This window comes from Magnolia sinica, chromosome 1, assembly GCF_029962835.1.
Source record: "Magnolia sinica isolate HGM2019 chromosome 1, MsV1, whole genome shotgun sequence".
In the NCBI taxonomy this organism is placed as follows: domain Eukaryota; kingdom Viridiplantae; phylum Streptophyta; class Magnoliopsida; order Magnoliales; family Magnoliaceae; genus Magnolia; species Magnolia sinica.
This window is the reverse complement of record NC_080573.1, coordinates 38,888,243-38,910,782: the sequence shown is the minus strand read 5'-3', so window position 1 is coordinate 38,910,782 and position 22,540 is coordinate 38,888,243. Positions and strand designations below refer to the sequence as shown.

General features: G+C 37.7%; 1 protein-coding gene across 1 annotated transcript; it reads left to right on the top strand.

Moving 5' to 3' along the window:
* Positions 1–1,873: 1,873 nt before the first annotated feature.
* On the top strand, positions 1,874–21,720 carry LOC131246345 (subtilisin-like protease SBT2.3). Its single transcript, XM_058246373.1, has 10 exons — positions 1,874–2,335; positions 4,987–5,140; positions 6,283–6,680; positions 8,105–8,200; positions 8,321–8,393; positions 11,701–11,983; positions 13,678–14,006; positions 16,680–16,950; positions 19,475–19,756; positions 21,186–21,720. The coding sequence occupies exons 1-10, from the start codon at positions 2,115–2,117 to the stop codon at positions 21,605–21,607; spliced, it is 2,529 nt and encodes an 842-aa protein (XP_058102356.1). The 5' UTR covers positions 1,874–2,114; the 3' UTR covers positions 21,608–21,720.
* Positions 21,721–22,540: the final 820 nt, after the last annotated feature.

The following is a 22,540-nucleotide window of genomic DNA, read 5'->3' as shown; positions in this document are numbered from 1 at the left end:
TTTTTTCCCTTCATCTGGGCCTGTATGACCCAATCAACAGATTGGATATTAAATAAAAAGTACAATGGGCCTTAAGATAATTTTAATGGTGGATATCCAATCTCTATTGTTTTCACGTGGTGTGGACCACCTTAGCTTTATATACCTCTAATTTTTGGAAAATGATCTTTAAAAATGGATGAACTGAATGGATGAAACACATACATCATGGTAGGGCCCACAGAGCACCGACAATCAGCCACAGGGCTAGTGGCAGGGGGAATAGCCAATCCGTTTCCTTTGAAAAAGGAGTGGAGGGAAAAATGTCTGACGGATGCAGCTTCGGTGGATCCGAGGTGGGTGAATCCCTGACTGTGGAGCCCATCTTGATGTATTTTCCTTACATCCAGCCCGTCAATCCGTTTTCACATCTCATTTTATTTCATCGTACAAAAACTAAAGTATATCCAGATATTATGTGGACCACACCACAGGAGCCAGTGTTAATTTAATACCCACCATTAAAAACTTCTTGGGGTCTACTGGAATGTTTATTTGATATCCAATCTGTTGATTAAGGTCACAGAGACCTAGATGACAAAAATATCAGCTTGATCCAAAACTTTTGTGGCTCATAAGAAGTTTGTATTTGCCAATAACCTTTGTTTCCTGTGATGTGGTCTATCTGAGATGTATATCTTCTTGATTTTTCGGACCATGACTAAAAATTATCTCTCAAAACGGATGGACGGCGTGGATGTCATTCATATACATCAAGGTGGGCCATGCATTAGCAATCCGCCGAAGCCGCGGCCATCTCTTACTTATTTTCTTTGATTCAAAACCGTACAAGTGGACCATTTGGACAATGAACAAGTACGCTTCACGGTGGAGTATCCATAGCTCAAGAAAAATCCAAAACCCTGCTATCCCAACGGTCGGATAGATAGTCTACAAATGGACGGCAATAAACGTCCAAAAATGGGTAACACGTGGAAATCATCCAATTAAGCGGTCACGATAGTCCCTTCAACTGGGATTTTTTACCATAATCTAAAAGTGGGACGTACCCCCGTTGAACGGTCCATATCACTCTATCAGATCTCCGGAGAAGCGATTGGAGTTTTGTGGGTCCTTGAATGACGCAAAAGAAAAGGTGGAAGCCCGTGAACAAAAGAAAATTAGAACGTTGGAAAGGATCCACTGCAACCCAAAAAGCCAGCATCGGTGAATGCCACTATCATGCCCTATACAGTCCACTATGCGTCTATCACCACTTAGTAAATGGTATCAAACCTGTAACTAATGATGTTCGGGCACGTATGGATGGGCCGATTGCAGTAATTGGTATGTTTTTGACCGTTCGACTTGTGGGCTACATACATGGTAGGGCCCACCATAAGTTATGGTGTTGTGGTAGGATACTTGGCAACTTACAGCTTAACATGCATTTAGTGGGCCAAGTTTATTTTGTGCTAGCCCGAACTAGAGGCCCAACCCTGGCTTAGAGTAGGTGCCAGGCGAATAAAGCCAATCCACGTTGAGGCCCATCAAATCAACGATCCAGATCCCTTGAATTGGCCAATCACTTCTCCTAAAGTGTTTTGATGCTCCCACTCCAAACAATGGCCACATTCCTCAAAGCATCCAAAAATATTCTAAAATGGAAAAAACCATTCCATCAGTGGGCCACCCCACCAATAGAGGGTTTTAAAGGAGTGGAAAAATCGACCAACGGTCGATAAAAGATAGGGCCAAAGAATAAGATTCTCTCGCCACCTCGGATTCATTTCCCTTTTTTGGCACTTCCCCTCTAAAAGCCTTTTGAGCTGTGCCTGTCTTTTCTATTTTCTCTCCACTGACTCCACACCCAACAGTCATATAAACTCGAAATAAAAGGACAGAAAACGTTCATCTCCTTCTCTTTCGTCCCTATTTATTTGAATATATTATAAAATCTTCACATTCTCTCCACAAACTCTCTCTCTCTCTCTCTCTCTCTCTCTCTCTCTCTCTCTCAAATTTCATTTATTTGGGCTTTTTCTCTTTGGTGGGGTTTTCCTCTATTGGAAGAGGATGTTGAATAGCTGATTTCTTTTCATTGAAGTGGATTCTTTTGTTTGGGTATAGTTGAAATGGAGAGGGGCATTTATTGGGTGCATTTAATGGTGTTGGTGTTCTGTTTTGTGTGGTCTTGGATTAGAATTTCGTGTCAGGAAGATGATGCTGCAGCCATTTATATTGTTACATTGAAGCAAGCTCCTGTAGCAGGTTCTTTCTATAATAACTATGATATGAGTTTGAACAGTGTACGTAAAGGAGCTACTGAGACATTAAATACACTCAACAAACCAAGGTACCCACCTTCTTTTTTTCTTTATCGTTTTATATCTTTCTTTGTTTTTTTTGTTTTTCTTAATGTAATATATCTTTGGGCTAATTGTGATTTTTTTTTAAAGATGGGTTTATGTTGCTTTCGTTCCTTTTTATTTTTTATTTTTTTTACTAAATTGGGTTTTTTTAATGGGCTTTTATGATTATGCCCTCTTTTGAAGTCTAGATGTGGATTGGCTATATGTTGGATTTTGTAAAGGAAAACAAGAGCATAGCTTGCATAGGTACCTACTGGGGTCTCTCTCTAACTTGAGAGAAACGAATACGTGCAAGAAATCCACCCCATCCATCAGGTGCATCAACCCTTGTTTAGCCTTGATCTATAAATCAGGCTGATTCAACATTCAGGTGGGCCACCCCATAACATTATACATAAAATCCTCTAAATTCACGTGGTATGGCTCACCCAAGTTTTGGAATTGAGATAAATGCAGAGTATTGGAATCAAGATTCAGAATGTTGGAATGAATCATAGTGTATCAAGAATGCTGCAAAATTTTCATTGGATTTTATGTAGAAATCATCTGTATCGCAATACATGGATGCATTGGAAAGAATTATTTTTACCATTGGCAGTACCGGGATGTATTGTTGAGAGATTCCTCCCCTAATAGTTTTAACTGAAATTTAAATATTGTGCTAAGATCGGTGATATCAGAATGCATCACATCAAATTAGGGGAATGTCTGGCGATAAATTCATATGGTGATATGATGAGTTCAAATAGTATTTTTTCAATTTATTCAGCTGAATTGTTTTTGCAATTGATAGCTTTAAAAAAAAAAAAAAAAAAATTATCATCATAATTGTTGGAAAAAGTAAAAACTGTGGATTGGATTTCAACTTTTTTTTTTTTGTAATAATTAGGTAGGGGCTTATGTTGGGTGTATACTTTAAAATAATAATAATAATAATAATAATAAATAATAAATAATAAATTGTGTTTTCTTTTTAGCCATTGTGAATACTTATTTGGTGAGAAAGTATCCTGTGCAAAATGCTACCGTCTGAGCTTGTTATCAGCCACTCAATTGTACATGTGTCACATAGCTACAAGATCCAACTGTTCATCTACCATGACCTATGTCAGATTTCCATCTGCTGACAACAACACCATCTAGATGATCCTAGCATTGATTAGCAGACTTTTTCCTAGCTGCAACTTTTAATCATCAAGAGTCCTCCATCAGTGGCTAGGATTGCCCAATCAGTTTGACATCCACAGTAGGGCCCAAGAGATGAAGGGTACAGAACTCATACATATGTACAACTTGTATGGATATTGAGTGCTTGGTTGCTAACTCGCAATAATATTGACACCATTGGATCCTCTCTGTATTTTTATCGATGCTTTATTCCATGATTGTTGTACAACATCTATGAATTGGAATTCGACTCTTGTGTTACCATGGCTTTAAATTTTGATGGGGTTTATGCTAGTTTACTTGTCCATTGTTTTATCATCATTGTCGTCAGCGTCATCATTATTGTGATTATTGGATTTTTTTTGTTGTTGCAAACTGGTTTCCAGATCTGGGTTTATTTCATTTTATCATGGGGTATAAAACAATGCTCGGTTTTTTTTTTTTTCAATCAACTTAGCATTCCTTACAGTCAGGCCCATCCACCACTGGCCAAATGATTCATCTTGTGGGCCCCACCACGGATGGACCACTCCATTAAACAGCCACTATAATGATGGGTCTTTTCCCATTTCACATGTACCATTTTTTCTTTCATATTTCATTTGCAACACGCTACCATATGGCCAGGATTGTTCAAATGTGGGCTCTCCTTGCAGCACTGACCATCCTCATCAAGATCCACAAGATGATCTGTCTGGATCCTTCAAATGTGGCCTCATCTGTAGGGCATGCTGGCCTGAATGGAAGTTTTCCCAAGCATTGGATATTTCCTTGTTATTATGACGACAAATTCGTTGGTTTTTGGAATCTGCTCATACTAATTGGTTTAATATAGTTAGATTTGTATGGCCAGGGCTTTTTTGAAGTCAATTTATTTTTTATGGTTTTAGTTCTTTTCCTTCATTCTCATTTTCTTCTCTTGTTTTTTGTTTTTCTTTTTTCCATTCACCTCAAGTTGCTAGGATTGGAAGATTTTATATAGGGTTATGTTGGTTCTGTTTCTCTATTCTCTTTGAGAAATGCTGAGGTGATTTGTGGGAGGAGAACTTAAAGAGGCTGTTTGTGCCCCACTTTGTGTGAGATCCAAGCTCATCTTGAAAACACACGGCATGAAAATAATGAAGACCCACTCAACAGGTGTGCCACACATGTATATTGAACATAGATTGTTGGCCATTTTTTTCTATCCATCCATTTATCAGATACATGTGATCTACTTGATGAGTGGACCTGTCTAACTTTTGGACCGGAGCATGTGTACAGTGAGACCCACCTTCATGGAATGGCCTGGATCTCGCACATGTGGACCAAGTTTCCATGTGTCCCACAAGTCACCTGTCCAATTTCTCCTCTCACAAATTGCCTTGGCACTTCTCTTTTTTCTTTTTATTTGAACTTTTTTTTATTTGGACTTTTAGACAAAGGCAGGGTTCCCCTTTTTTAAAAAATTAATTTGATTCATATGCAGAAATATTTCGAGTTCTGATCGGCGTTATAGTTCATACCTGGTTCGGTATCACAATGCATTGTTAAGGAAGGTGTTGAAAGGGGAGAACTATTTGAAGCTCTACAGTTATCATTACTTGGTTAATGGGTTTGCTGTTCTTATAACCCCTCCACAGGTATACAATCTTTTGTTTTGTTTTTCTGTTAGTTATTCCCTTTGATTGGTTAATTTCATCATTTTCGTTAAATACCATTTTAGATTGGTTCAAATGGCTGTTTTGGGCTTGAGGAATTATAGGATCCAGGCACTCAACAAATGTTTCTAGGTGGAGGATTCTGTACATGTGGGGTTCATGGTTTAGTGGTCCAGACCGTTCATTTGATGTGACCCTCTGTGGATATAGCACACCTGTAACTCTCCCAGATTATAAGATCCTAACCCATAATTCTCCTAGATTGGAAGATTCTAACCCTTCGATGTTTGGTCCATTGTCTGGTGAATGCAAACGGTTGCTGTACTTCTTCTTAACCAGCAATCGAAGGGTTGGGATCTTCTAACCTGGAAGATTATGGGGCATCCTTCATCCATGGGAGGACCTATTATATCAATGTTCTGGATCACTAAATCATGGGTCCCTCATGTTGCTCAAGTTGAGGACCTATAATTCTTCTTTCGGTGTGTGGGTGTAGTCAGATGGCAGTTTTTAAATTTTACACATTAGTTTCATTAGTAATTGTGAACTTCCATTGCTGATGCTTGGCACTCATGTTATCTTCTCTTCAGTGTTTGAGCTTCTAACTCAATTCTTAGGTGATTAATGATTTTTGTTTCTTCAGTCTTTTTTCTCGCAGGAAAATTCCTAGTTGATTTTTAGTGTGGATTTGCTGGTTTGGACCCCTGCACTTTATTTAAAATATTATAGTCTTTGGATCAAATTCGATAATGATTTCGCGTAGCTCAATTTAAAATGTAAAATGTGGACCCATTGGTTCAATTTCCATACTGTTTTTTAACCTCTGGGATGTTTTAAATGTTGCTATATAAGCATCATTGATCTTTATTGCGTTTTATAGCTTTCAAATGATTTTGTCCAGGTGATTTTCAATTATTTTCCGTCATTATTAATATCTAGACTGATTATCATTGCAAGTTTTTTTGATGACGGTTCTCCGAATCTGGCGCCATTTGGAAGTCCACACAAACCACCGTTGGTTCTGCTTTTCAGACCAACCATAAAATGGGTAACTGCTAAATTGGCCCGAAATAACAATTGATAGAATTTACTTTCTGATATTTTAATCTGGTGAACTTTTGAAGGTAGAGAAACTTTCAAGAAGGCGAGAAGTGGCGAATGTGGCCTTGGATTTTTCAGTCAGAACAGCAACCACCCACACTCCACAATTCTTGGGCCTCCCTCGTGGTGCATGGGTGAAAGAAGGCGGGCCGGAATTTGCTGGTGAAGGAGTAGTTATCGGGTTTATCGACACAGGGATTGATCCAACGCACCCCAGTTTTGCTGATGACATTTCTGAAAACCAGTATCCAGTTCCCGCCCACTTTTCGGGAATCTGTGAAGTTACAGCAGATTTTCCATCTGGGTCTTGCAACAGGAAGCTTATCGGAGCCCGTCACTTTGCTGCATCTGCTATAACTAGGGGAATCTTCAACGCTAGTCAGGACTATGCTTCGCCATTTGATGCTGATGGCCATGGAACGTAAGTGTTTCTCTCTTTTATGTTACATTACCTCCAAAATTCTTAGTATTTGGTACTTTTTTGTTGTTTCATGAATTTTTCAGTTAATTTAGATGATTAATCAGATTTTTGTTTCGGAAATCAGTGTTAGTTATTTTTATACGATTCATGGAAATTTTCACAAAAATCAGATTTTTGTTTCAGAAATCTGTCAGTTAGTTTTATTATACGATTCATGGAAATTTTCACAAAACTAATGAAAATGATCTTAATCAGATTTTTGTTTCAGAAATCTGTCAGTTATTTTTATTGTACGATTCATGGAAATTTTCACAAAACTAATGAAAATGATCTTTAATTAAAGAGCACTGCTTGAGGTTATTCATACAACTAGGACAGAGAATTCTCTTCGCAGCTCACATATATGAGATCCTAGCTATTTATCAGGCAGGCCCTGATGTGAATCATCACGCCAATATGCTCACTGGGGGGTGCAAACATGTAAAGCAAAAATATGGACAGTTAAAAGTAGATTGAGAAGTGGTCTTCACCCATAGTGGACAGGTGATCCATCTGATGAGCAGATCCTCCTGATTTAAAGGCATCCATGGTAGATGCGATCAATCTTATGAGCGGATCTTCTTGATTTGAAGGCCAAACATCAATATGTTCATCAGGGAGCACAAACATTTACGGAAAAAGTGGACAGTTAAAGTAAAAATTGACCAATGGTCTTCTTCCATAGTGGACATGTGACCAATTTGATAAGCGGATCCTCCTGATTTAAAGGCATCCGTAGTAGATGTGCACTCCATCTTATGAGCGGTTCTGCTTTATTTGAAAGCAAAACATCAATATGTGCATTGGGGAATGGGGAGAGCAAACATGTACAGAACAAATGGATGGTTAAAGTAAATTGATCAATGGTCTTTATACACAATGACGTGTGTCCCATCTGATGATTGGATGTTCCTGATTTAGTAGATGTGTGATCCATCTTATGAGCAGATCTGCTTGATTTGAAGGCCAATGTGTGTTTGCAGTGGAGCGAACCTAATCAATGGACCAGATAGCACATGTGTGCTATGCATGTGCATCCTTCACATTTGTATTCAATAAAGGTTCAGGATAGTATGTTACATGAATTGGGTTAACTCAATTCAATGGAGAGTAAATAATGCAATTCCATTCACAAGGAGAAACTATTGTGACTACTTGTGCATCCAGTCCAATTTCTGAAAACACAATGGATTGCTTGATCAAAAAATTAAAAATGAAAATGAAAATAATAAAAGGAAAACTCAGAATTGTAGTTAGGGAATTGCCACTCAGTTCTGTTGTGTATCTAAACGTGCCCTATTTTATTAATTCTTTCTGCTTCTCATTGAATTCTTTAACTCCTAAATAATGACTACTGATGGTCTGTTCTTGAACTTGAAATACAGACATACAGCTTCTGTTGCTGCAGGAAACCATGGGATTCCAGTCATTGTTGCCGGGCATCGTTTTGGGAATGCAAGTGGCATGGCTCCTCGTGCACAGTAATTTATTAAACTCTAGTTTAGACCATTTATGTGTTTGTAGTAGCAAAGTGAATGTGTATGCAGGTCTCTGGAAATTTTATCATGCTCTTTATTTCTTTTTTTGTCAATCTGTTTTAGCATTGCTGTTTACAAGGCGTTGTATAAAAGCTTTGGGGGCTTTGCTGCAGATGTTGTTGCTGCCATTGACCAGGTAGAAAATCGATGTGTCTTCACATAATCTGAACCTGTTTCCTTGCATTTTGCATATTTAATTAAATATAATTCCTCAATTGTTTGCTTGTTATTTAGTTTTGGAGTTGTGGCATTAGGAATATTATTGTCGTTGCGCCAAGGATATCTGAAGTATCTTTTGATCTCAGTCCCTACAAGTGGAACCCATGGTCCAATCTTTCGGTCTGATGGATCCCACCGTTGATGGATCATTTCCAAGGAATTCCATAACGGTAACAGTGGCTGTAACAGCCACCACCGGTAACGGCTGTTATGGGTCGTTTTTTCTGTAACAGCCGTTACAACCCCGTAACACGTAATATGGTCACCGTTAGCGTTTCATAATGGCTGTAATGGCCGTTTCATAGCCTTTTTTGCATACCTTGATCATGCCCCAAAAATCTTTCCTATAGAATGATCCTAACCCTTTGACTATAGCCTGCAAAGAGACAATTAGGAAAAGAAAAATACAGTATAGTCCGAATTCAATGAAAAAACAAAAAGGAGTGGTTAGGATATCCCAATGTGGGATAATTTTAGATCAGCTTTTTGAGAATCTAACCATGGCCCACATATACAGGCTGAGAGCCCAAGGATACCATATATATTCTTAGGTTGAGGATTTGATTGTTTGTCTTCATTTAGTTGGAAATTATTTCATACTAAAAATAACTCTCAAGCTGCAAATTAATTTTCAAGCTAGACTGTTTTCATAGATTAAAAACCCATGCTTTACAAAATTCCCTCATAGCAGTCCTTTTAAGAATGTTTGGGATTGGTTATCAATCTACCCTTAGCTTTTCTTTATTAAGATATTTCCAATATTTGCAGTATCAGTATTGCATTACGTATTGCACCCTTGGGATACAGATATGTATCAGTCATCGCACAAGATTATATCATTTGTATCAGGTAATGTATCGCACTTTTTGGGAAACATGGGGAAAACATTGGGAAATTGGTCGAATTTTTCAATGAAACTTCAGGGATTGTTAAAAAAAACCTTAATACACACTTTTGAATCATAACATCTAAAAAAAGGTGCACATAATAGGTTTCCTTTGTATAGGTTCCTACGCTATGTGTTGTCTGACTGAACTAATGCAACTATATTCAAAGTGAATTCATAACATTTATAAATGTAAGACGATGTTTATAAAAACACAACCAATTCATTCAAAAGCAAAAGAAGAAATAATCAAACACCTTTAAATTTTCACATTTATTAATCATTCTTTAAATAAATATATAATTATATTTTTTGAAAAAAATCATCATAGACCTTTAAATGCTCATAAAATGCAGCCAATTGACCATTGGTAGAAAATAATTTTCAGAAAAAAAATAATAATTTTTAATTAAAAAATATTATTTAATTCCGAATTTCTCCCAAATCGGGCCTACCCTCAAATATCGAAATTAGAGTGTATGTGATGATCATTTCATCAAACACTTCTAAATACTTTGAAATTGGACTCAATTGACTGCTATTAGGAGTGAAATGTAAATAATATTTTTTTTATAATTTATTATTAATTTTTAATTAAAAATAATTTTTTTCCTGAAATTTCACCAAAAAAAAAAATCATAAATCAATAGATCAGGCCTCATAAATATTTCATTTCGTGTTTGGAGTGTAAGATTGCAAGCGGTTCGAGAGAAATTGGGAAAATTTTGAATTTTTCCCAAACCAGGCCACCTACCCTCAAATCTCGAAATTGAATGTTGAAATCCTTGATTTTTTTCATGCAAAACACGAAGAGTCAAGGATTTCTTATGATTTCACACTGATTTTATATGATTTAAACAAAAATAACGGATCAAAAGGCAAAATAAATACCTTTTGAGAAATAGCCCCAAATTCAAAAAAATCTTGATTCTGATTTCAAATGTAGGGTTTTCTCCCAAATCCAAACAAAGGATGGACCAAAATCTACACACAAACTGGTTAGGAGAGACAAAACTAAAGAAAAAAAATCTACCCACAAACCGGTTAGAAGAGATAAAACTGAAGAAAAATGTGAAAAAAAAAAAAAAAAAAAAAAACTGATTTCGAGGGGTTTTAAGAAGTTCTGTTATGGTTCTTGGAATGTATCAACAATATCTATCAATATCGACAGATATCGTCGATACCAAGAAATTTTTTTAAGGGAAAGGTTGTGATATCGTGAGATATCGTCGATACATTGCGATATGGTGCGATATTTTGAGCAGTACGCAAGATTTTTCCATTTTCAATTGTATTCCAAGGATGTTTCGTATCACTTGAGTGATATTGATAATATCAACCAATAGTATTGATACTACAAACATTGGATATTTCATTTGGAATACATATTACTCTTTTTTATTAGAATGTTTTTACTTCTTTTGACATTATAATCTTTTTATATGCATTTTTTTCCTCTTATAATTGAATACATCCATTCATCCAATTTTCTAACAAACTACTTTCTTGGGTAGTCTCAAATTACCCAGAAGAGATTTATTTTTTCTAAAAGAAGAAAAGATACTTCTATTTTTTGGAGAAATTTCAAAAGGCAATGGAATTAGAAGTTTTCAACCTAAGCTTATGGATCCCCATAGATATTATTAGGTTTCTACTATGAAAAAACAAAATCCTACAGCTAGGATTACCTCTGATCAATACTGCTAGAATCAGATGAAGTGTTGATGTTGATCCTCCAAACCAGAAGGTCTCTCCCTTATCTAGTAGGATAGATAAGGGCCCAGTGAGATACCACATACACAACCCTTACAAAAGGGCCAAGGGTGTGTACAAGTGCACAAGAGCCATCAAGACAAGTGGACCCCACACGTGGTGACGTGCAGGACAAGAGGAAGTGAGAGAGATTATGATCTAGGTGACACCCAAGGGGGTAGGGATAAGAAACCTTGAGGGTGTGTATGGGGATGTGTTATACACCAGTGCAATAAGAAACCTTACGTACATGCACATGCATGCATCAATATACAGACATTTTACAATTTAAAAAAAAAAAAAATATATATATATATATATATATATATGTAAATACAGTAACTGTGCATATTCACTACAACTTAACAGTATTGTGACACCCCCAAAGGGGGTAGGGATAAGAAACCTTGAGGGTGTGTATGGGGATGCGTTATACACCAGTGCAATAAGAAACCTTACATGCACATGCATGCATCAATATACAGACATTTTACATTTTTTATATATATATAAATACAGTAACTTTGCATATTCACTACAACTTAACAGTATTGTGACATTTATTGTTAATGGTTGAAATTCTCAGGCGGCTCAAGATGGAGTGGATATAATAAACTTATCTATCACTCCAAACAGACGTCCTCTTGGGCTGGCAACTTTCTTCAATCCTATAGACATGGCATTGCTCTCAGCTGTAAAAGCTGGCATATTTGTTGTCCAGGCAGCAGGAAACACAGGGCCTTCACCAAAGAGTATTTCTTCTTTCAGTCCATGGATATTCACGGTTGGTGCTGCCGCTCATGACAGAATCTACAATAATTCAATCATCTTAGGCAACAACATCACCATATCAGGTGTTGGACTCGCATGTAAGTTTGTGATTAATCACAAGGTGGTGTATGGTATTGTTATTAGAGGCTGAGTTGCCTATTCATTCCGAACAGGGAACTTCCCTGTTATGAACTTAGTTTGAAGATGTGGGTCTCATGGTTGGTCTATCCTTAGTTTGAAGATGCGGGTCCCATGGTTGGTCTATCCAAGCCATGATCCGATGGCCCCCATCATGGATGGGCCGTTCCCAGATTATCCTCTCAATGGGTCAACTCTAATCTTCCATCATTGGCATGCAAATACATGGTTCAAAAAAATTGCATGAGAAACCACATTCAATGGAGGAAGGACCCAAAAATCAGTGGTTAGGATCTTCTGATTTGGGAGATTTTGTGGGAATGGTCCATCTATTATGGGGCCATCAGATCAATGGCTTGGATAGACCACCATGGGGGCCGACATCTACAAATTAAGCTTCGAACAGGGAGGTTCCCTGTTCAGAACAAATACAGAACTGAGCCACTTGTTATTATTGTTATATTACATATAAAGCGATTAAAAAATTATGAGAGGAACTACATATGATTCCTGACCTGAGAATGGCCTTGAGGCTTAAGTTTGTGGAAGTGGAGCATGTCTTACCTTTCAACAAAAAAGTGGACCACATCATACCTTTCAACAAAAAAAAAGTGGGGCACATGTCTCACCAATCCAGGCAGTTGATCTGACCGTCCCCCACTGTGGATGGGGGATTCCCCAAAATCTCACTGATTGAATGATCCTAACTCTTCTAGAGATGGGTTATGATCTGATAGTTAAGAAGAGAACACAGCAACAGTTAACAGAAGAAAACCAAAGATTGGATCAAAGCTTGGCGATGTCTGGGCATGATCTGTCCACTTCGTGCCCATGAGATCGGAAGTTAGGACCACTGAGCCATTAGCCCCACTTGTCCAAACTGAAGGGTACAATACTTGCATATCCTCAGTTTAAGAATCATATAATTTCTTAAAATGTTATATCTTTTCTTATGGAGAATGTGACACCTACTCCCCATAGTTGACTTTTGAACTCTTTGTTACCCATTAGTAGGGGTTTGCCATCGACCTGTGATCATTGATGAAAGAAATGGAAAGCATTTCATGCATTTAGAGATATGATTTTGAGTCCTCTCCTCATGCAGGTCAATGTTACACATGTATGTGAGATCGAGATCATGCAGTAGGGTCTCAACTGTGATGCCCCTGCCATAAAATCAGGCCAATCTGGTCATTTTTCTTTTCAACTGTCAGTTTTTCTCATACATGTATTAACCACCTGATGTGCAACTGGCCGGATCTTGTAGCCACTGCACATCCGTGGAGGGGCCCACCTGACAAATAATCACAATGTCCCACACATGTTGGAGGGTTCATATCCCTCCCAAGAAGCCTAAATAGGGCCCATTCTTATTATGTGCCAGTCAACCGCCATTTCTGTTCTGGGCAGGGTCATCTGACTATAACTCAGCAAAAAGACTTCGGCACCAACTTCCAATAGTCTATCTCAATTTTCCCTTGTACCCACACTTACCCACTTCATTTTGATAAAACAAAACAAGGTCCTATAAAATAGATAGTCATGGTCATTGTCATCATCATAGTCATCACCACCTCGACCACAATCATTGCCTTGTCCATGCTATTTGGGGTCAGCATACAAACTGATACTAATTTTATATATTTATCATCAGCGGGAACTCACAAAGGCAAAATGTACACTCTGGTTGCTGCAATTCATGCTTTGAACAATGACACAGACGTGATCGACATGTACTTCGACGAATGCCAAGATCCCAGTCTTCTGAATCAGGAGTTGGTTCACGGAAACCTCTTAGTCTGTACCTATTCAATCCGCTTTGTGCTTGGGCTCTCGACTGTCAAACAAGCCTTTGAAACAGCCAAAAACCTCAGTGCAGTTGGCGTCATCTTCAACATGGATGCTTCTGTTGTTGGGTTTCAGCTGAATCCAACTCCCATGAGGATGCCGGGCATAATAATTCCATCTCCTGATGATTCCAAGGTGCGATGCTGTGGTAATTGAGACTATAGTCTTTGCTAATCACCATTTTCTAATTGTTGGTGGTGGTGTTGACTCATCCACTCGACATGTGGCTTACAAGTATGGCAATCCAGGTTGTCCAAATCATGGGGCCTTTTCTGAATGGAGCATAGCCTGAAATCACATTGGTTGGATGATCTTAACCATCTGATTTTTCCCATTGAATTTGAACTGCTGACTAATTTATTATTAACTGCTTGTTTGATAGCTGACAGTTGGATGATTAGGGTCATTTAATCAGTCCAGTTTTCTTGATTTTCTCTGTCCAGAATAGGCCCACAAATTGAACGGTCTGGATTGACCAATGCATATGCCAATTGTAAAATGGATTAATAAATGTTGGTGAACACACATTCTAGTCTTGTGTTGGGTGATATTATGCTATCCAGTTCCAGTCTCAATGTTATGCTTGCAAACCTGAGTTTTCAAGTGCAACTTACCAAAGGTTCCTACATATGGAGATGAGGCGATCTCTTGGACTTTTGGACTTTGGTGTTCAATTAATCCACTCGGAAAATAAAATATAGTATATCATTCTTGTATGGGCCAAACCCAATTAGTTGGGATAAAGCTTAGATGATGATGACGATGATGATGGTATCATTCTCGTATAGACTACTTAACTATTTCTCCATGATTACATACTATTTCTTTGCATATTTTAGCACTCATATGCTATACTATATTCTATTTTCAGAGGAATTCAAAGTGCACACATGCAATGTTTTAAATATTGACGATATCAGCCAATATATCCCACGATGTATCTTGTATCCTACCTATGCAATACGAAACGCATAGGTAGTGCCGATATATCCCACATGTTCAATCCAGTGAAAATTTTCAATTTCCGATCCCTTTTTTGGTTGAAATTATGTTAAATCAGTGTCGAATGGTTTTAAATCCATTGGTTCTTCATGTTTTGCATGAAAAATCATGGAGTTAAGAGCTTTGATTTTTATATCCATTGGTTTTACATATTCTCCATGTTTTTTTAAAAATTTTCCTGCAACCAGCTATCAATTGAGACTAATTTTGCAGTATTTAGAGTATTTGATGAAATGATCATCACAGACACTCTAATTTCGAAATTTGAGTACCGGTGGTCCGATTTGAGAAAATTTTGAAATTTCCCCCAAATTGCTTGCAATGTTGCACTCCAAACATGAAATCAATCATGTGTGAGGGATGATCTATTGATTTGTTAAGTCCTTGTCAATTTTCAAAAAATAAAAATCATTTTTAATTAAAAATTAATAAAATATTATTTTTTTCAAAATTTTCCTTCAACCAGTTGTCAATTGAGACTAATTTCGAAGTATTTTAGGAGTGTTGGATGAAATGATCATCACGTACACTCTAAATGTTATGCATTCAATTTGAATATTGTTGCATTAGTTCAATCAGACAGCACATAGCTTAGGACCCTATACAAAGAAAACCCATTATGTGCACTTCTTTTTTGAGATGTTATGATTTAAAAGTGTGTATTAAGGTCTTTTTTAACAATCCCTGAAATTTCATTAAAAATTTCAACCATTTTCCCAATGTTTCCCCATGTTTCCCAAAAAGTGCGATAAATTACCTAATACAAATAATATATCCCGTGCGATAACCGATATATATCTGTATCCCAAGGATGCGATACGTATCGTGATACCGATATTTCAAACACTGCACACATGTAACCAAACACCTTACTATTCTTAAGCTCCCATGGGCATGTGGAAGATCTCTACAAGAGCCAGACTGCTTGTCCAGCAGCCCCACCATGAACAGCCCACAGTCCAAAATTAGGCCAAAAGGGCAATACTGATCAATCATTTTTAAATTCTACTTTACCCATTCTTGGAGTTGTTTGGATCAAAAGGTTTTTGGGGAATGGCCATCCATGGTTGGGCTCATTCAGTTAACAGTCTGGATGACCTACCATGGGCCACACTTGCACAGGCTGGGGTGCTTTCTGCACTTTTTTATTTTTTATTTTTTTTTCTTTTGTCCTGAAGGAATTATCCTCATCATCTAAGCCTTATTCCAACTACTTGTGATCAGCTACACTTATTACACCATTCCAATCTATCAATGTCAGATTGTTAGGATTCATAATAGAAGTGTGGCCAAAGTTTTTGGTGCATCAAGACACTAAAAATTATGGGGACATCATACACAGCTTGGTACATCAGGACCCTATAATCGTTTTTATTTTTAATATCGCAGGCATGTAGCTGGACATAAATTTTCCAAAATGGGTACATTTGTTTTATGACACTGAATTGTGTCAATATGTGATTAAATGATTAAATCACAAACAAAACAAAAGGGAAAGAGAAGTAGTTGTCATTGGACTGAATCTCTCGTGGGTGGCAATTTCAATGACTTGGACTCCTCAAATGTTCATTAACTTGCATCTTTTAAAGATGGGTTGCAACTATTCATGAGATTTCCCCTCCATTACAAGTGAAAAGATTTCATAAATAATAAAAGGATTCCAGAAAATGCCTCTTAAAAACTGTTTTAGAAAAAGAAAGCTTGTTTTAAGATTAAACCAATGGCATGAGTCACTACATGTCAACTCTGTTTTTTTTTCCTTTGCTTATGCTTCTTTATTGATGCTTCAGTAGTCATTTTGAGCAGATTTTACTCCGATACTACAATTCTTCCTTAGTGAGAGATGCATCGATGAAGAAAATCATCAATTTTGGAGGTGTTGCCAGAATATTAGGAGGACTAAAACCAAACTACATCAGTTCGGCACCAAAAGTTATGTATTATTCTGCTAGAGGACCAGACCCGGAAGATAGTTTTCTCAACGATGCTGATATAATGAAACCAAATCTAATAGCTCCTGGTAATCTAATCTGGGCTGCTTGGAGTTCTCTGGCTACCGACTCTGCTGAATTCGAAGGTAAAGTTTTAATTAATGCATGAATGATGCATAGAATTTTATTATTATTTTGCATCGGATCCTGTTTGTTTCCAAGTTTTTGTTTTCATTTTTTCATTTTTTCTTTTTTTATTATTATTATTCTTCTTTTGAATGATAACAACATTTTATTAAGAAGGTGAAAGTATTACAACCCAAAGAAAGATAAAAGATTACAAACATCAACAGCTTTCAAGCCAGAAGCCCAATCCACCACATCTAACTTGACCTTTCTAAATTTCCAAGGTAAATAGAATTGCTGGTGTTTAATATAGTTTTAGTTTGCCTATTATACAAGGGTTAGACTATGGCATGTGTTTGCCTCATGGCTTATGTGTACACCAATCCAGGCTCTCCAAATCAAAAAATCCTTTCATTGGGTGATCTTAACCGCCAGATATCACCTATTGAATTTGATTTGATTTTGGCATAGTTGATCAAGAAAAAGAATGCTCGACTGTTTTCTTTTTATATGTCCATTTGACTGTTACAGATTGGGTCTCAGGATCATGTGGTAATGTGTTCTTCTATCCACAAAATGGATCTGTAACTCAAGAAATGTATTGGGTCTGAGGGCTGGGTGCAGGGGTCCAATCCTGAACCCATCACTCGTTGGTGGATTGCTTGAGCTACTCCCATGGCAAGGGAATGGACTAGGAACAGCTCCCTCGGGCGGGCATTGAACAAATAACTCGGAACTGGTACAAACAAGTTAAATCACCTGTCACCACATGCTCAGAACATCATTGGTTGCAAATTTTTCTTTGCTGATAATGCACAATGGATGTGCTAAGGCATGGTGTGAGGCTCAAGTGCTTGACCCTCTTGGCATGCGTGTCAGTAATCATGTATTGGTGGGTTCCTTGCAATTTTGCATGGCCAAGAATGTGTAGGTGTCTTGTGCTGAGCAGTTTGCCTAGCACAACCATCCTTCATGACCCTACATTGCGTGCTTGCCCTTTTTGCCATGCGTGGTTTGGTTGGGGATCAATACAAGATTGAATGAGTTTGCATGTGAAGGGTGTTAACAAAAGCCTCTGCCAGGTTGGTCCCAAGAGCCTGGGTAAAAGGGGAAGGTTGATATCTGGTGGGCAGCCGCTCGTAGAACTTCTGTCAATATAGCATTTAGAAGCCAACCCCAAATTGCTAAGAAAAAGGCTAACTTGATAACAGTTTTAATGTTCTGTCCAAAATGGCCCATGGTGTAAAGTCTGAATTCATGTCCATGTATGCCACATGTATGGTGTATCAGTTGCCACCATAGTCTAGCCTGTTACAAGTGCATGGCATAATTTGCCGATACTTAATAAAGTGACTTATTCTGTCATTCAAACAAAAATACAATCATATGACAATCAGATGTTCTTCATGGCATTGAGTGAAATGTCTAGTGCACTAGATGATTTACTAATGTGAAATCGTGGAATCAAATGGGGATTTGAATCTGGAAACCGGAGTTGTGTAAAAATGTCATGTTCACCATGGTCCATGATGCTCTTTCAATGAATGAACCATGGTCCATGATGCTCTTTCAATCAAGGTGTTCCAAAACAGTAATGGTGGCTGTAACAGCCACCACCGTTACCGTTATGATATGGGCCATAACGGCCGTTACGGCCCTTTTTTGTTTTTTTTTTGTTTTTTTTTTTTGTTTTTGGTAAAAAAAAAAAAAAGAAGAAGAAGCTGTTACAGGACCGTTACAGGATCGTTATGGACCGTTACGGCTGTTTCGACCCCATAACGCATAACGGTTATGACCGTTATTGTTATATAACAGCCGTTACATAACTGATTTTGAATACCTTGCTTTCAATGAATGAACCACGGTACTTTGTCAATGAATGAATTTGAAGTATCCAATTAGATGATACCTCATTTCTCACAATATGGCAAGAAAATAATTTTTGCTTTGCATAATAAGACAATATTTAGAAGAACTAAGTTTACTTGAACAAGTATTAATTTGTGGAAACAATTCTCTTCTTCTGTATCCCGAGTGATGGCAATTCATGCCGCTCTTGTTAGCTTCAAGAATAAGTTTGTTGTTACAACTAGGTGAGGATGAGGTATCATATGATCCTCGATAATAATAATTTTAAAAAATGGCATTTTTTTTTTGTCTTACTCCACTATATTGCAAGTGGGACCCACCATAAGTTGAGGTTAAACCCTTCATCTACTGAGCCTCATCATGGGTTGGCCCACCCTGCCCAATATTTCCTATACAAGATCCTCCTAGCAATCCAATGAATGGTGTGCAAACGGACAATTAGAAACAGTGGTCCACATTTCATGGGGGCCCAGTCAGGATAATCAGATGAGGGAGATTTTGAGGGCATCTTTAATCTAGGGTCATCATCATCATCATCTTCATCTAAGCCATATCACAATTAACTGGGGTCAGCTAATCTTTCATCTAGTATGTGAGTTACATTAATGTATGCATCTATGTATTACATATCAAATTTACTAATTCCTTGCTGCAAAATTCGGTTATGCCAATCAGGTGAGAATTTCGCCATGATCTCTGGGACAAGCATGGCCGCTCCTCACATTGCTGGGCTTGCTGCACTGATCAAACAAAAATTCCCAAAATTCAGTCCTTCCGCCATTGGGTCCGCACTCTCTACAACTGCTTCAGTGCATGACAGACAAGGAGGCCCAATCATGGCCCACCGCGCTTACAGAAACCCAGATCTAAACCAGTCCCCTGCAACTCCGTTCGACATGGGAAGTGGATTTGTTAATGCAACAGCTGCATTAAACCCTGGTCTAATCTTCGACTCCGGTAAGTGTTCACCAGATTTTTCAAGGAAAATAAATAACTAAAACAAGAAAAGGAAGGTGACTCACATGCTTGGGAACCTGTGAGTCCCCCACTGCCATAAGATCTCTCCCCCTTGAATTTTGGTGCCCCAACTGCATCAACAGATAAGATTTCAAGCATGTAGGACACCATTCCTCATAGCTGATTTCTCTCTTCTTTTGCACAAATGAACAGAATTTACAGTTTTTCAACTACGTAATTAGATAGATGTTAGATACAATGGCCTGATTTTATTTGTAGGAAGCTGTTATTTACTCTTACAATCTCTGTTGTTGATAGATGGACCATTTTTTTCACATTTGGTAATTTCAGCAACATAAGTTTTATTATTTTATCACCAAAAGCATATAAAAGGGTATCTTTGGAGAAAAGCATGGAGTAAATATCAATTCCATATACCACCTCAAAAGTGTATATACCACTTATTGAGGTACTTTTTGTGTAACTCAAATCAAATATCACCACGTAATCCAGCTCCGTAGGGCCCACAGCCTCACAAAATAACAACCAAATCAATGACACCTCCAGCAAAACGACAAGCAAATTGATGACATGGAGACATGGGCCCTATCCTATGCCAGCAGTTCATGTGGGAATTGAAAATGACTTTGGATTCCTTTTTTACTATAACAAGACTTGATTGAATCTAGATAATAAAGTGCATCTGAAGTTTGATGTTTTTGGTTCTTTGAACAAAGAAAAAGGTAAGAAGGACATTTTTTAATTATTGCTGTTTGGAGTGGATTGGCATTTCTACATTTACATGAAGAGTACATAAACATGTTCTGATTATTTTTGTGAAAGCAGTACCCTTCTTCCTCAACTTGTTCTGTTCAAAGGCCCTTGATTATTTCATCTTTTCTGAGCCGAGCTAAATCATGGCACCCTCTATCCATGTGAAAACTAATATGATGGTCGATGAAACAAACATACATTTGTTTTTGGGCCGTGACGGCTGTGATAGTTTTGCACCATTTAAAAAATGGCAGCAACTCTTCAACCGTACACTTCATAGTTGTACAACAATCCGAACCATCCAAATCTCTGACCTAATTGCGGACAGAATTACACTGAGAAGATAATAGAAACCATCTGCTTATGCCATTGGGATTTGGACTATCAACTTTTTTTTACCTTTAACCATCCTTTTGATAGCCATCAATTGGATGGTTAGGATTGGTTTTTCGGTGTGAATTTAGAGGTTAAAAAAAAAAAACTGATAAAAGAACAAGGAATTAAAAAGGCTCCTTCAGCATTAGCTAATTAATTTCTTAACTAGGCATTCCTACTATCATTTTTTAAATTTTGGAATGTTGCTCACTTCTTTTGAGCTCTAGCAGTAAAACTGATTTCTTGTTTTTTTTTTTTTTTTTCCTGCTTGATTTTGCAGAATTTAGTGACTTCTTATCGTTCCTCTGTGGCATCAACGGTTCCAGTCCTGTCGTACTGAATTACACTGGCCAGAGCTGTGGGACGTATACCATTACCGGCACCGACCTGAACTTGCCTGCCATCACCATAGCCTTTCTAAACCAATCAAGAACAGTTCAAAGAACGGTCACTAACATGGCTGCAAATGAGACTTACAACGTTGGTTGGAGTTCCCCTTTTGGAGTTTCAGTTTCAGTGACACCCAATCATTTTTTCATTGGTAAAGGTCAGAGGCAGATCTTAACTGTTCTTTTTAATGCCACCATGAATAGCTCCATTGCCAGCTTCGGAAGAATTGGGCTCTATGGTAGCAATGGCCATATATCGACTGTTCCATTATCTGTGATTTCAAAGATTGCATCTAACATCACTAACAGCTGAAAAAGATACGTTGCTGCTGATTCATTTTTTATTCTTTCCTATTTGTGTGTAAATGTTAAAGCATCTTTGTAAAATGTAGCTCCAATTGATTAATTGAAGAATTCAAATAAATTGATTATGTTTCAAATAAATCCGATCCACGAGGTGCATCTTTGCATAGCATGCATGGGTTTTCATTTTCAACCTGCAGGGGTCAATGGTTCGACTAATCCGGACAATCAATCTGTTACATCCTATTATGGATGGACCTTTCCCCAAATATCTCCAAGATTGGAAGAACCCAATGACAAATATTGGGAATTTTTCCACTTGAATGTTGAGCATTTTTGTATCTCTTCTTAACCGTCTGCATGTAGCAAAACATTGAAAGTTTAAGACTGTTTCCGTAGTATATTTTTTAGAGCATGATGAGCGACTCCCTGCACTAATGAGGGCAAGACAGTATCCATCTACTGTGTATGCAGGATCGATTTGAACAGTCCAAAGAGTAGGGCCAAAACAATTCATCAAATTGGCTAATCCACTGCTAATAAGGCCCATGGCCCCAATGTCAAATTGGTCAAATGATCCTGATTAATCCAATTGGTGGCTATTGAATGGATGGTTGAGCATAAAAAAGGTCCAAAACAACCAAGCGAAATCAGATTGTCAACACCATCATTTTACCTCGAAATCTAGGATGTGGCCCAGCAATAATGAGTCCATTTGGGGGATGGCGGCTACCTTTGTGTAGCCATGATACGAACAGCAAAATCCAGTATGGACCATGGCCCACCTTTATGATTTGATCACTGGCCCAACAACACAAGTCGGTGCATATATGGACCACATATGGCCCCAAATGACCATATTCAGGCCTCTTTCCAGTTGAATGTGGACCATTTTTGCATCTCATTTTGGTTAAACGTGGACCACACATCAAAAGGTTAAAAA